General features: G+C 28.9%; 1 protein-coding gene across 1 annotated transcript in view; it reads right to left on the bottom strand.

The window, feature by feature from the left end:
• Window positions 1-7,590: 7,590 nt before the first annotated feature.
• Window positions 7,591-17,174, bottom strand: part of Faf2 (Fas-associated factor 2) — a 30,602-nt gene continuing 21,018 nt past the window's right edge. The window contains exons 5-12 of the mRNA XM_067266099.1: window positions 16,933-16,962; window positions 14,247-14,347; window positions 14,085-14,170; window positions 13,907-13,998; window positions 13,224-13,401; window positions 12,960-13,131; window positions 7,963-8,106; window positions 7,591-7,882 (exon numbers count right to left, since the gene is read on the bottom strand). Of these exons, the coding sequence (XP_067122200.1) occupies window positions 7,703-7,882; window positions 7,963-8,106; window positions 12,960-13,131; window positions 13,224-13,401; window positions 13,907-13,998; window positions 14,085-14,170; window positions 14,247-14,347; window positions 16,933-16,962 (983 nt within the window). The 3' untranslated portion in view covers window positions 7,591-7,702. The remainder of the gene's footprint in view (window positions 7,883-7,962; window positions 8,107-12,959; window positions 13,132-13,223; window positions 13,402-13,906; window positions 13,999-14,084; window positions 14,171-14,246; window positions 14,348-16,932; window positions 16,963-17,174) is intronic.

Here is a 17,174-nt window from a genome sequence, read left to right on the forward strand (position 1 = left end):
TTAATTACTTAAAACATTAATTCTATGTTGACAAGAAAGAAGAAATTCAAAAATGAAATGTTTATTCTGGAGTTATGACTACAACTTATTATAAATAATTTTAATTATAGTTTTAATGGTATATATTTTCTTACATGTCGCTCTCTCTAGAATAAACAAAATTTAAATGTATTGTTCAATATTAATTAATGTCATATTATTGTTATTATAGAAAAGAACTCTGGGACATTTTCGTCATCGGCGAATGGCTCCAGCGGTAAATTTAGTCTTTCAAATTTATCCCGACGAGAGCCATCCCAGCAGATTGCGCCCGCAAATAACAATCAGCAAAATATCTTTAATAGCGGAAGCAGTGCCAAATCGTTTTCTTTTACTTTAGCCGCAGCCGAAACGGAAACGGAGATGAATACTTTTTCAACAGACGTGCCGTCGTCAGAAGTTACTTTATTAAATAACTTCAACAGCAAATCTGAACAAGCTTTCGGAGAGAAATCGACTTCATCTAAGGATAAATATACAGAACTAAGTCAATTAAGTAAGATGGAAAAAGACCAGTTTATGGCACCAAAATTTGTTTTGCCTATGATTCCAACAAAACCTCCACCAATCGAATTATGTTATTAAATTGAATTTAAAATCACAACGATGTAAAATGAATTCACTTTTGTTTATTAATGATTTAATAACTTCCGAATTTTACATCAACGAATTTGATTTATGTTTTAATTGATTTAAAATTATCAGTTGAATATTCTGAAGTACATGTTTTTTTTTAATTGTGTATATTCTTGTTAATGAATTTACTCGCAATACTTTATACAAAAATAAACTTCAAATTTTAATTTGTAATTCATTTTCACATATTAAAGAATTTATTAGAAAAATACATTTTTATTATTGTATTATTAATAAATACAGTCATATCCTGCAAGATTACCAAGACAAACAACTTTATTCACAAAACAAACATTCGAAAACTTGGAATTATTTTATAATTTATCCTAATATAACTTAAGTCCATCTTAAACTGGCGATGACCTCTACCCAAAATGAGATTTTTCCATAAAAGTTTTGGCGCTCGTTCCATACGTCCCGATAAATATAAAATTTGACTGCGCTAAGTGGCAATTTTTACCAAATGCTACAATTTTTAATACATTATCATCCGTATTTCAAAACATTTGATTATATGCTTAAATTAGTACTTCATTGGAAGTTTTGTTTACAAATTACACTGCTGTAATAATAATAAAGCACCTGACAGTGGCGTGCCGTCATTGGAAGCGATGGAAGTGCCGATTCCACCTTCCAATGACCTTTCCTTGTATTTTATAAAATATAAATTTTCATATTTTAACGTACAGCATTAATTAAAATTAATATTTTATTATAACTGCATTATGTATCTTTTACAAATTTCTATACTGCATGTGAAAAAAACGATAAGATTGCTATTGTATATTCGAATAATTCAGTGGCGGAAGGAATGTCGAAACCGGGTCAGTTTCCAATCAGCCAGATTATATAGGCATTGGCACATGCGGTTTACAGAGCACCAACCTCACCCGGTTTATCTGGTAGAAGCAACACACGCGTAAAGTGTCCAATTTTATATCCCGGACCGGTTATGGGCTGTTAACTGCCTGCCTGCTAGATATTCGTCCGCCCTCGCCCGATTATGTGAATCATGAGTAGACTAGATCAACGGTGGGCAACCCCCGGCCCGCAGGCCGGCTATGGCTCGCGAAAAGTTTCTATCCGGCCCGCGAGATCTTTAATAGATTATTAAATTGGAAAAATAACTAATTAATAGTTATTTTTCCAATTCTTTGTAATTTTCGAAAACGATAAGAGAAATAAATGTAGTAATTAACTTTTTATTTATTTCATATTTGCAGACTAAAAAAATTACAAGTCACAAGAAGGTGTCAATTAACTACTATGGCCCGCGGAAATAACGTAAAATTTATTCTGGTCCACGTTATAAAAAAGGTTGCCCACCCTAGAGTAGATTAATAACTTAACCCAACTGATAGGAATTTACTGGTATGTTTTTATGATAGTTCTGTATAGTTGACAGGAGTTTTAAAAAAATCCATTAAAATATTTGATATATTTATTCTGCGTTTATTCTGCTCTCTCATCTTATATTACTTACGGATTTCAATGTTTTTTTTTTTTTTTAACTCTTTCCGCCCTGTGGGCACTAAGAGGGCCTCTTTTAGTAGGCCCATTATGGGTTCGGCCAGGCCCACAATGGGCGACCGGGTGGTGAGGGATGGGGCCCGACATATCCGAACGGACCACCCCCCGAAAAATACCTGGGGATTATTCGACCCGTTCGGATTCGATCCCGGGTCCCCCAGAGTGGTAGGCTGCCACCTTTACCGCTCGGCCATCCGGCCATCTGATTTCAATGTTAAACCGGTGATTTTACGATTTAGGATGTCCCATCTGTAAGGGAATGCAGAAAAAACGTGTACAATTCTAGTACAGTGTTAAAAAATTAACTGTTACTTTGGCAGCATCATTTACAACCAAATTTAATGAATGAGACGTACAATGGTACAAAAAAAGCTCTAGAATTTATTTTCCTTAAATTTACGATTTATGTATTGGTTGCCATAAAAATTTCTTTCCACTTCTTTCCCAAGACTACAGATATTCAAGTACAAAGTAACCGGTTTCGACTTATTTCTACTAGTTAAATAATTAAGCGATTAGGGAAATAGAAACATAAATAAAACCCTGATGAAAGAGCCGAAATTTTACTTGAACAGAAGCTTAACCGAACCAATCTCTTGCCGAGTACAGTGGGGTCTGATCTCATCATAATATTAGATGTAATAAAGACAGAAATTTTTCCAGTTCAATGAGAGTGACCGAAAAGTTGTAAATTTTGGAAATTTCCGTGAACACTTGGTCCTAAAACGAATTAGTTAGAAAACAAATGACAGACAATCTGTTAAGTTTAACATATTTAGATTTTTACAGCTATGGTGAGAAACGCTTAAAATCTACAACAATCCTGTCGCGTCCTTTGATATATACTAGTGACGCGACAAAAGAGGCATTTGACATTGACCGGTATCGGCACCCTCGGGATTTGGCACGCACACGCCTACCTGGACTGTCTCTGATTCCCTTCATTAGCCACTCGTACAGAGCTATTTCACTAAGTGGAGTGTTTTAAGATTTAAAAAGTAAAGAATATTTTGTTATTTTTATGTATGTTTCTTCACAAAGTTATATTTAATTATAAGTTTCTTTAAAAGTATATTCATACAATTGAAGAATTTTTTGTACTAGGTATGTATATTCATCACACATTTTGTTTTACCAAGTAAGTTTTTCAGATAATTTTAATTTTAGCCCTTATATCATGGCTAGTGATTAAAAAATTTATTTTAAAAAGTTTTGGCTCAAGACCATATAATGAAAAAGAAAACATTATTAAAAGAGAAAGACCAATGCCTAAATTAAATATAAATACGTTGACAAAAAAATTTCGACATTTTGACGATAAAATTTATGACGAATGATGATTCTTTTGTAAAATTGAAGCAATTTGGAAGTCAAAGCGGAATAGAATTTAACTTTGGTAGACAATATAAAATAAATATTGAAAATTATAACGAGATAATTACGATTAATAGATAGATATATCTAAATTAATAGAAGTTATATGTTTTTTCTCAAAGCAAGAATTGGCATTTAGAGGGCGTAGAAAATTTATTGAATCTAATAACGGAGGTAATTATATTGAACTTTCTTATTTATTAAGTACGTCAGATAATCTGTTAAAAATACATTTAAAGTACAGTGGTGTTAGTACAGTTTAAAGTACTCATATAACGTACTTAATCCGTTCCAGGTGCACGTCCGTTAAGTGAAACGTCCGTTATACGAAACGCATTTTCCCATAGAAATACATGTTAAAACATCTAATTCGTTCCGCAGCATAAGATAACCGTACTGTATCATAAAAAAAAAATGAACAAGGGGTGCGTTCTTTTATTCCACCGCTTAACTCTGCGCGAGCGACATTCGTTTAAAGATTCCTGCGGAACGCGTTCCTAAATTCTGGTGGGAGTGCGCGCCGTCGAACGGCAAAAACGGCCGCTTGTAGCAGTAGTTTACCGTGGAAAGCAACATGGCGTCCTCCATGGCTCAGATAGTTTCGTTTCCGGGTCCATTATGTGGTTTTATGAATGAAAATTTAGAAATTGTGAAAGCGCGAGTTAGTGCACGCGTGATGTAAGTGTCTTTACGAATTTTTTTCGAGGCTATTTTGAACGCTCTTTCAACAAATAATCCATTTTATGGTTAAATTTTACAATTGGGACCCTTCTTTTGCCTTTTAAAGCTCTTATTTTAGAATAACAGATTCCTCCATCACAATACTATCGATAGTGCGGGCGCCGCCATCTTTCTTTCTTTCACCGTCGTTCCTAAATGCCTACAAACAGCAGCGCACTCCCGTAGTAGCGGAGACGCAGCAAACGAATACGAACGGGCCATGACGCGCAATTAATTGATTGCCCCTGTAAGTCGGCTTCTTACAGAAACACAGCTTCCCTATTATCAAATGTCACGGCACGCCACTGGTGGTGATCTGTGCTGCAGTGTCTCGATGAAATTTTTCGTCAGTGTTGCGGCCAGATCCAACTAAGAGAGACACATGCCTGAACTTGGAAGGCACGGTGCAGAGGTAGCGTTCTGCCTCAGATTTAAGTACGCCTTGTCAGAAAAGACATATGGCTGCTGACAAACACTCCTTTTATTACTGGAATTTTATTACTTCAGTGTTTATATTAACCGTAATAATTTATTTATTTCAAATACAATAAAAAATGTCGTTGGACAATAGATTTCACTTTGATTTCAATAAAAAGTAAAAATACCCTTTAAAAACAATTTAAAAATCAAAATATATGCATAGCAGTAGATGAGCCCAGCGTTTCTCGGGCAAAAAGTAACGATAGCGTATGATTAAGATTATAGTCGATCTTACATCTTTACACCGGGGAAAGAATTTTGAAAATTTCCGTGGACCCTGGTCCTAAAACGAATTAGTTAGAAAACAAATGACGGACAATCTACTTAGTATTAAGTTTAATTGAAATATTATTGAATACATAAGTGATTCACATAAGTTTCCATAAGATCTAATGTCATGTTACATAAGTTTTGTGACAATGTTTCTATTGTCATCAAAACTTAGCAACAGCAATTAATTTCACGAATCACTAATTTAACAAATTCTTGGTGGTAACAACTGGCATGAGTTAAGAAAATTCAGAAGTTTTGGGTAATCCATTTTGGAAATTTTTCTTTTTATGTTGTCCAGAATTTGCTGAATATGAAAGCTTTATGCTCTTAATATCAGGTAGATGTGTGTCAAATATTAAGTTTTAAATAATTTCTAATTAATATCAAAAATCATTCCCAATTGAAGCAATTTTGTCTTTGTTATTCCATTGAGTCATATGTAATGTTTCTTGTAAGTTTTAATAACCTTATTTACATAAAAAAACACTTATTTTTATGTAAATAGTTTTACATAAAAATAAGTGTTTTTTTTTATGTAAATAAGGTTATTAAAACTTACAAGAAGCATTACATATGACTCAATGGAATAACAAAGACAAAATTGTATTAAATAAGTGTTAAAAACACTTATTTAATCCAATGTACAGTACTGTACATTGTCCTTCATTAGATAACATATCATCATCAATCTAGTTATTTTTTGATGTATTACAAGAATCAGCAGATTTTGATTAAAAAAGTTTCAATGTATTTCTGGATTAACTTCTTTTGAATTAATACTTTTTGAAGAAATCAAGAGTTTGTAATCTTAACTGCCAGATCGAGGCTATAAAAGGAATTAGGAACTTTCTAATCAGACTCTATAAATTTTTGTTGGGTGGCTATCGCAATGTGGGGTTGAGCATTATCATGTAATAAAATTCTCTTCTGTTTGTCAAATATGGATGTTTTTGCTGGAATTTTTTCAAATGCAGATAGTATAAAATAGCATTTACTGTTTTATTTGGCTTCAATAACTCAAAATACAGTATTCTCCTCATATATCTCACCATACAAATAGCAATATCTTTCAAGGATGAAGACCACGTTTTGGTTCTGGAGCTGGAGTAGCCTTGGATTTAACCATTGTTTTTCACAAATGACATTAGCACACAATACATACTTCCTATCTCCAGTTACTATTGTCCAGAAATGGGTTTGCTATTGCTTATTAAGAAACAAAACACCCATCAATCTGGATTCAGTTTAGTAACATCACACGAAATCCATAACCCATACTTGTTTATTTTTCCTAGTTAGTGCAATTGCTTAAACTGCAGTTGATTGGAACACTCCAAGTTTTTCTGAAACTTTTCATCTATATAATTTTGGATAAGCTTTCCGTATTGCAACTTCAGCACTTTCTAAGCTAGAAGATTGTGCTGAGTGAGGCTCATATTCAAGAATAAAATTCCCTATCCTTTAATCAGCACTGACATTTTCTGATACTACCATACACACTGCATATATTATTGCTGTAACTATAGTGTTAGTTTTTAAAAATTCATATGACATTAGATGTCTTAAATATTCTTCTCAAAAGCTCATTCTGAGTGACATTAACAATTTAACTTTTTAAAAATAATCAAAAGCTGTTATTAAAACTTTTAAGTAATTAAAAAATCAGCACTTGGGCTAATAGGTGATTACATAAGTTATGCTATAACATGAAAACAAATAGAAAAACATTACTTACACCTCAACCCAATTGAAAATAGTTTACAAATATATATTTGAATTGACAAATTTAACTATTGCTTAATGTATGTAAAAACTATTCATTTTATACTTACCCATTTTTTATTCATGGTTGAAAACAATTTAACACTTATTTTTGAATATACTGTATTTCTTAAATGGCAAATTTACAATTTATTCATACCAGTTCTCTAATTACACATTTACCAATTAGATGATTTAAGAATAGTTAAGGCAACAAGGTTTTTGAATATCTTTTGTGTATTTGTATATATACATTATTGAAATAAATTTATTGACAGAACTAGAAAATCTTGTAGCGACCAGGAAAAAATGAAGCAACACTAATCTAATTTTCAATAAACTCATTCAAGACAATAATAATCAAAATGTTTGCAATTATTATTTTCATGAATGATTAAAACTTTTAAATTTGTAGATTATACAGAAGTTATAACTCCATCTATTCATTTTATAATACTGTTAAAAAATGCTCAATATTTATTTAGAAATAAACAAAATAATAAATTTACAATTAAAACTTCAAATACAAAAGATGACAAAGTATGACTGAATTTTATTTCAAAAGAATGTTAAATTTGACATGTCAAAAATATAGAAAAACTTAATTTTATCCATTATTTCAAACTTTGAAATTGTTTAATTTTGAAGTTTAACTTCAAAATTATTTAAAGAAATTGCTTCAATTATTTTTCTAAAAACCTGATGTAAAACTTAAAATAAAACTTCTTTCCTCTTAATTCCACCAACCCATAGAAAAAAATTTTTTTTATTTCAGGGTGTATTTAAGAATATTTTTATTGTCTATTAAACTCCAGTGAAGACTTCGATATCAAGAGATGGAAATTTAATTCCAATGTTCAAAATAGATCACACTATTTTTAAATAGAGTTTATGCTTCAAGATCATGAACAAACAACATTTCTGATCTTCCTAACCCAACCTGTGCAAATGTTGGTGGATCTGGTTGATCTGGAGTTGGTTGACAAGGTAGAACTTTCCTAGGAAAATTTGTCACTACTTGGAAGAAATCTGGTGATTCATCATGACAGAAGATGAAATAATATAAATACTGAAAAATATTTGCAATTAACATTTTATAAATTATTTTCTCATTATGAATCAATATTATTATAAATATATTTATATTACTTTGAGAGAATGATTTTTTTGGAATCTTCTTTCTAATCTTGTTCCCACTGGAAGTTTAATCATAACATGAACAGTATCTGGCTGGTCAATGGGAGGCTCTTCTGGTATCTGATCAGCAAGTTCTATTTTTTGACGTCTTATTTCCTAATACAAATATAAAAAACAATTGAATCAATCAGCCATTTATTAAAAAATTCTTTAATATATTAAATTGCAATAATAATAAAAAAAAATGATAGGAATTATAAAAAAATAAAAATCACAAGCAAAAGTTAATATATATTTATTCAAAGTATGATCCATTGGCATGTATGTAGGCTTTAGTGAAATCATACAATATACAGATAACCACAGAAAATCTCTCTTCTGATTATCTTTAATTCATTGATCACAACATTTTGGATAGTGAGAATGTCTACAAATTGGTATCCATTAAACTTCAATTTCAGTTTGAGAAATAGAAAATTTGGAGAGGACAAATCTGAGTAAAGGTGTGATAAATAGTGGGAATTCTTTTGTGCATCAACTTTTCATGCAAGTTTTCATCTTTGCAAATGGATGTGTTACCATCAATAGAAAAAAAACTTCTGGAAACAGAATGTGATGGGATACCATCTTTAAAAATTTCACATTTACTCTTCTTTCTGGTACAAATTCTTTGTAAATGTGGTGCGAGTCAAAAATCAGTTATTTTAATGCATGACATTTAAAATTTAAATCTTTGGTCTGAGATGTTAGACCTCTTTAAAGCCTCATTACCATATGTCTTCTGTACCAGTTTTAGTTTCTGTAACAAAAAGACCTACTTTAAAACAATTGCAATTTACACTTTTTGAATCCATGATGCAGGAACAGAAACACAGTTTACACTAGAAATTATAACTCAAAAATTTCTGAATGCACACCAGCAGCACAATGCAGGTGAACACACAATATTTGCTATTATTTAATTAATATATTAAGCAATACATCACTACACTATTGTTCTGGCAAAAATTAAGGACTTAGGGAATTTAGGGACCACACTGGATAATTTAAGAATTGAATTTATAAACTCATAAAATACAGGGATATGATTCAAGCATTACGGAAAAAAATTGTAATGCAAATTTTAAATTACTAATTAATACTTAATTAAAATAGAATTACTTAAATAAAAAATAAAGTTACTGCTAAAATGAAATCGTCTGTAAAAGATAAGTGAACAAAAAAAGATACAGTAAAATCTGTCTAAAATAGAATTGCAAGGGATTGATAAAAACTTCCACTTTAGGCAAATTTTCATCTTATAAAATTAACCTTTCGTAGTGCTAGTTTGTATTCTTAGGAATTTGAACATTTTATACAAAAAACATCAATTTCATGCAGATTTCATTAATGTATTGCACTGTTGCTTTTGTTGCACACACATATTTGCATAATTTGAAAAAAAATGAAGTTATAAAAATGATTTATATACTTATATACATTTATTGTATTATTGTGTGTTTATTATATTGTATATACATTTACTGTTTTAATTTTTTACAAAAAGCCATTATTGTTGTTTGCTTCTGGTGTATTCCTCTAAAATGCATTATTCTTTCACTAAACATATAATCCAAGCAGATCTATATTATTTACTTCCAATGAAAACTTGTATACTTGCAATGCCTCTTTGTAGTTTTTATGTTAACATTAATTTTGCTAATTATTAAGCTTCTAATCCCATTTTTATCAAGTTAAATCTTTTACTATTAAATAGTAATTATTTATTAGAGATTATCACACATTGAAACTTTTGTAAAGCTAATTTATTAAATAAAATATTCATGATTATTCTAACCACCTAAAATGCATTTCAGCTTAAAATACCATGTTACAACCCTCATTAGTTGGAAACTTATTGGTCAGATATGAACATATACAGTATAAGACTCTTACAATGGTACAATTTACACATCTAAAAATATATATACTATAACTTTAAAATACTATAAACAAACAGCTAACTGCCAATGGTTGAGCTTACATTATACTAATGACATAATATTTTGCAATCTCAATTCTATAGTAATACAAACTGCAATACAATATTAATACATTTTCTCCCAAAATGTAAATAAAATACTACAAAGTTCCTAGTACACTTTTGTTATTACATGTAATTACTGTTCAAATGTTACTTATACAGATATCCCTCGTATAACACAGTAGATATGTTGTAAAAAAGTTGCGTGTTATGCAAATCCATGATATACAAAACAAAGGACTAATGCAAAACACAGGGTTAGGTTCCAAAAGTTAACAAAAGTATGCTATTCTTTTTCATTACTAAGAGAAATATGTTTATTAAAGCAAGCAATAAATAACTAACAGTCACAATTAAAAGTACTATATTATGCATTAATATTAATTTTAGTTAAATGAGGGCATTTCCTTTTTACAAAGTATAGTCATCTGAGCATTTTTGTTGATCTTGATCAGAAATATCAGCAATGTTTTCATTCTTTTTACGTATGGCAAAAAAATTAAAATATGTTATTAATTGAAAATTTGTTATAGTGGGTCACGTTTGTTCAATTGAGGACCAAGTGAAGGATACAGATATACAAGATGTAAAGCATGTGAAGGAGTGCAAATATTGTCTGTTTGGGGAATGGCAGATACATATTACATGTAATTACTGTTCACATGTTACAACAAACGTGTGAAAAACTGGGAACTGTGTAGTTTTTATTTACCTATTTGGAGAAAGTGTATTAATAAGTTTGTATTACTATAGAATTGAGATTGCAAAATATTATGTCATTAGTATAATATAAGTGCAACTGTTGACAACTAGCTGTTTATTTATGGTATTTTAACATTATAGTATATAATTATGTTTTTAGACATGTTGTAAATTGTACCATTGTAAGAGTCTTGTATGTTCATATCTGACCAATAAGTTCCTAACTGATAAGGACTATAACATGGTATTTTAAGCCAAAATACACTTTAGGTGGTCAGAATAATCATAAATATTTATTTAATAGTATCCATACTTTTATGAAAGTTTCAATGCATGATGACCTCTTATAAATAATTATTATTTAATAGAAAAAGATTGAATTAATTTTGTTATTTGAATCTTCCTTTTTCTCTTAGGATTGTCAACACACTCATTATTCATCTCTGTCACCCTTTTTGTTCTTTTCTACGATATCTTTCAAGCAATTGGATCCCACTTAACCTTGACAATAATTTGTCTGTGGAAACATAACATTCAACTGAAACATGTGGTGCATCAAATCTCCTAACATTTCATGGTGATTCATCTCCAGGTCACCATGAATTGTCATTTTCTGCACTTTCAGGGGTGGCAGCAGCTAAACCTGCTTCTAAAAACTGTTCTGAAAAGTGGTCTTCCATAAATCTTTCCATGGTTTTGCAAATCACTGTATAGCAACTTGAATATTGATTTCACTGCAAGTTCTGAAACTAAGTTTCATACTTGCAAGTTTGAAATAAGAGACTGCAAAAGCATTTGGCAGTAGTGAGATTTCAAGGAAAAAATGATTCCTTCATCTAATGACTGAGTAACACTCATTGTGTGTTGGGAAAAAAAAACTGATTTTCTACATTGGATAACAAAATCTGTTGCTGAGAAGTTGCATTGCCCAGAAAGAGAACTACTTTTGTCTTCTGCATTTTCATTCTAGCATTAAATCCAATCAGCCATTCTTCCAAGTAAACTGCTGTCATCTATGCCCATTTATTTGCTTCCCTATCACTGGCAACTTCATGACAGTTTTTTGAAGCAATGTGCTTTTTAGATTTTCCAATAACCAATGGCTTTTCTGTCTCACCTGTTAGTCTGCAGCAAAAGATGGTAAACATCTTCAACTGTTTACCATCAACACATTTTTCACATTTAAACATTAATGTCTTATTTAGCAAAGCTCTAAAAAACAAACCAGTTTCATCATTGTAAATATCTTTTGAATAATATCCATTAATTCTGACAACTGTTTTATCCAGTCATCAACATCTTTTCTCTCTCTGACAGCTGAATTTGATGAAATGTCATGATATATTCTGAAACTTATTAGTCAACCATTAGATGCTTTGTTCCCATTTTCTTGACAATTAATGTTGCTTGTTTGTAAAATTGAGTCAGAAACTGAAAAGTTGTGAGTCCTACCATCCACAAACCACTTAAACACCAATTCATTGATTTCTTCATTTTCAGCCTTTGTAACTTCTGTTTTGAAGAACTGTTTTGTTCTTGCCATTCTTGTTGAATTTCAGTTTTCTGCTTTAATGTTGTAAATTTGAATTTTACAACTTAGAAACAATCTTTAGTTGTCAGATGTTCAACTTTTTTTCTTACACATAGGCACTTCAAAAACAGAAATTATGCAGCTTGTGTTAGAACTCTAACTATTGTTCTCCCATTCTCTTTTATTTTTGGACTTTGGATAGCAGATTGGTTATAGGAAAATGTTCTTCCTCAAACTGTCATTTCCAGAAGATGAACATTTCCATTTCTCTGAACTGGATGAAATGGATTTAGTGAAAATAAATAAATCTTGTTTTTCTGCCTTATCTGCAAGCTGTTGATTTTGACAACTTTGACAGTTGTGGATTTGCTTTCAAGACATTCTCTTGGGACTACTTTTTTAGAAAAACCTACATGTTTTCAGGCTACATAGAGATGAACTACACAATATTTTTTGGAATTTTCTTTTAACTGATTCATACCACCATATGAATGATGAAAAAGAAACTCTAGCGAACTTTAACAACTAAGTACACTCCATTGTACACAAATTAATTTTAGCCACAAGACTAATTTATCAGTTTCAATTTCCATATTGAACAGATTCTGTTTTGTACAGATGCATATCTGTATATTAATATATAGGAATTGTCAAGAAAAAAATTCTGTCTTTTGTAGATTCCATTTTAGACAATTTTACTTCACAATGAATAATTTGCTATATAATAGAAAATATCACTAAAATATATAAAACCTCTTTTCTCCTTTGTTCAGCTAACAAAGATTCTCGTCTTGCTTTTTCTTCAAGTTCTTTTCTATCTCTTTCTTCTTGTCTACGTCTTTCTTTTTCTTGATCTGCTCTTAAAGAAGCTGCATAAGCTTCATCTTGTTGTTGCCTCAGAGTTTGATTAAGACTACGTTCTTGCCTAAATGAATAAAATACACATTTAGCATTTTAAATTACTGTAACTTCTAAAAATTAATTTTACAAAATTAATATTAAACTGTTATTTCTGACCTTTCTAAACGAGCTGCAATAAGTGAACCTTCATTATCATTAATAATTTGCAATAATCTTTCTAACAATTCTTCAGGCTCAGAAGGACCTTCTAACCTTGCAACTACTGTCATTCTGTTTTCTCTCAAAACAATCACAGCTAGGAAAGGATAACTATTTTCTCGTAAAGCTTGTGAAACTAAAAAGAAAAAAGACCAACTTTTAAATTTGTTTTAAAAAATTTATTCTGTCAATAATTAGATAAGTAATGTTAAATACAATTTTATTACTTTTTCATATTTAAAAGATACAAAAAAAACATATAATTAATGATTTTAAATACAATTTTATATTATTTAAATTCATGCCAAACAAAAAAATATAGTTATCTGTTTAAACATTTAAAATAAATTATTTAAAATCTTAGAATATTAATATTCACTGTCTTAGAATATTATAATCACTGCCAATAAAGTCATGAAAAAACAAATACTGTAAGATAGTATTCAAAAATGCAACAATAATTGATTCTAATAAAAAAATGTTTCTACATAAATCAAAATGATAAGTAAAAACTGAAAATATTTTTAAAAGAATTAAATTTTATAATTCAATCTTAATAAATAATGAAATTTAGAAAAAAACAAATATAAAAACAATTATCAGATATACTGAATTTAATTTAATGCAATAATAAAAATTACCTCTGTAACCTTCAGGATATGTAACAGAACAAGCCCAAAATATCATATTTGTATTGACAAATTCTATTACTTCTTTATTTGAAAGTGTTGACCTAAAAGAAAAAAATTTCAGTTATAAAAATGTTAAAATTATAAAAGTAACTTTTTTGTTTTATAGTAATGAAAAGCAGAAGCCAACCTGCAAAAATATGGAGTATCCTGATGATCATCTCCATGTAAATATACTAAAAGAAACTTTAACTCACGCTTTGCGTCATTTAAGGCCTACAATAATTTTTACACAAATATTTGTAATATAACTGCCACAACAATAATAGATGTTTTATTACTTATTGCTTACTTGACTGTATGTTCCTTGATAAAAAACAGGATGGCATTTGCCATAAGATTCTTCATATCTGCTGATGAAATTTGTCACATCTCCTACTGGATCTGTTACAACTAACAAAATAAATGAATTTCTATATTTATTTTTTACTTACAAGATTTTTGTAAATAAAATTATATATAATTAATATAAATGAATGAAGATTGTTAATTCTACAATACAATACTTAATACCTTGTTGAAGTCAAACAAAAAGTTCTCTAAATAATGCACTTTATTTAAATGAATAAAATTTTGATATGGTAGCTCAACATTTTTTGATAGTACTGTTAAGATGTCAAAGTTTTGTAAAGGTGATTTATTATTTATTCTACTACAGTTAAAATTGTACAGTACATATGGTTGTAATTTTACTTTACTTGATCAGGATGCCACCATCCCTACTGTACTTCACTGTGACATTCTGATCTTTTGTTTGGTGGGGAGGTTATAATTGTTATCAGTCTTTTGTGTATTGTGAATTACCCCAAATCATTGTATTCAACTCATTTCTTTGTTTTTATATTCATATGTAATCAACATAATTTAGTAAAATAAACATACTTTACTTGAGTTTCCAACATATTCGAGTGCAATAAACTTATTCACCCAATATAGTATGGAATTGTTATCATTATATTGACCACTTTTTGTTTATTGAAAACACTAAGTAAATTAGTCTGATTTGACTTTTTGCATCACTTATTTAGGGATTTTTATTAATTTTCAATAAAAGAAAAATTTTCACACATTTATGTGAATGTGGTTTTTTTAAACTTGATGTATAAGAACATCATTATAATTTTTTTGAAGCAATTTTGTCCATTTTATTTATGGCTTCGGTTAAACAATATTCAAACAGAATGATCAGTATAACTTTTAAAAACATTCTAGAAATTAACAATAAGTTTTAAGTTGCATTTCAAAAGAAAAATTATATGTCACAACAAGATTCTACATTTTAATTGTTTTTATAAATGTATTTACTTATTGTAGATGGGTGAAAATATTTTTATGATATTCACAGAAACATGTTAAAATAATTTTAGCTAAATTCATATAGGGGTGTTAATTAATCTGTTGGAAAGAATGCATATTTATATTTGTTTAAATTTTGAATGTATTCTGATAAACATACATACTGTACATAAAAAATTGAAATTGAACTACATTCCAGTAATAGACTAATAAAAATCACACCTTTTGTATATATATACAAAAGATGTGATTTTCTTATATATATAAGAATATTGTTATAAAAGTTTTACAATGATTACAATTAAAATTTCTGTTGCCATAAACAGAAAGACACTAGCATAAATTATTTTCAAAGCTTCTACAAGTTTCTTTTTAATACAGCATATTATACAACCAAAATTTATAAAATAAGCTGTCATCTTTGTTTACAAAGTACTGTTCTACAATTTACCTTGGATAACATGGAATCTTCGTTAAATGGTTCCAGTTAACTAGAGCTCTATTATATATTTATACATACTATAAGAAAAAAGAGACTCTTCTACTAGTCATAATATTTTCCAGATAGGTATAGAAATAATTGTGAAATAATTTGTAAGGGGTACTAAAGTATTCTTAGCATATCAATTTCTTTGCAATAAAATTTGATAGTTTCAAATATCAATTCTATTATATTTTGATACTAATTAGGATTGGTATTTAGAATATGTTCCATAATACTTTCACCATAAAAAGGAGAATACTAAATTGATTGAAACACTTAAAATACAACAGATTAACTTTTACACATATTAAAAGCTGAAGTATAAACATTTTCAACTGTCTTAAACAATCAATCATATTCAGATTACAGTAAAAAAAAAAAAAATAATAAACATTTAAATTCCATGCATGCTTTAGAATATATAAAATTTAAAGTAAAAGATTATGTCGAAGCCTTTGTTTACTCACAAGCAAACAAAGATTTTGATGTAATTAGTTATAATCCAAATTCCCAAGAATATAATTAAATTAAAACACTTGATTTTAATTTTTAAAATTTTGTATAAAAATTTTTCCAAAAGTATTTTTCATTGAATTTAACTTTTATTATAAACAGAGTTTTTCTTCCTAATTATCTAAAGAAATCAGAATTATGCCAAAATTTCAATTTAATTGACTATTTTAAAACATTCAAAATGTCCTTATTTAGCTCAAACTGAACTCAATTTTCAGTTTATTTTGGAAATTTACAACATTTATTAAAATATGCAAAAAGTAAATAGTTTGAAAAAAATATATATGAACAAGTAATTAAATCAGTTATTGAATTTTCGTAGTAATTACTAGGGACAACTGTAATTTAAAATAATCAGACCCAGATTTAATTTATTATATTAAAAAGGGTAAAGAAAACTAAAGCATTCTGTACTAATTTAAAATTTTTTATTATTGTAGAAGTTTTATTTCTCAAGAACTTGATTCACAAATTTCTTAACATCATAAATAATAATAAAAATATTTCACTTCAGGATCCTTTAAAATGTTGTACTATAGTATCAAAAAATCTCTATTCATTTATTTATAAAAATTATGCTTTACTTTTCTTTTATTTACACTAATATCATCTACAAAATACAAAATTAATTTTATATTTCATCACATAAACTAATTTATTAACAAATGTAAGAAATTCTACTTACATCTTCGAGGATCAGACCTGATCAAATTGACTGCAAGAAAAATTATTTCTATTAATGAAACTAATTTACTAACAATTTTTGAACAACATAAACTTGTCACATACACTAAAATTTTTATAACAATTTATGATTAACCAGAACAACATCAATTAAAATAATATACAGATATCCCTCATACAACACAGTACTTCTATAACATGGCTTCACTCTAACACAGTTTGAGAATTGGAGATATCCCCAAA

The sequence above is a fragment of the Centruroides vittatus genome, unplaced genomic scaffold, assembly GCF_030686945.1.
Source record: "Centruroides vittatus isolate TY-2023 unplaced genomic scaffold, ASM3068694v2 contig_2646, whole genome shotgun sequence".
In the NCBI taxonomy this organism is placed as follows: Eukaryota; Metazoa; Arthropoda; class Arachnida; order Scorpiones; family Buthidae; genus Centruroides; species Centruroides vittatus.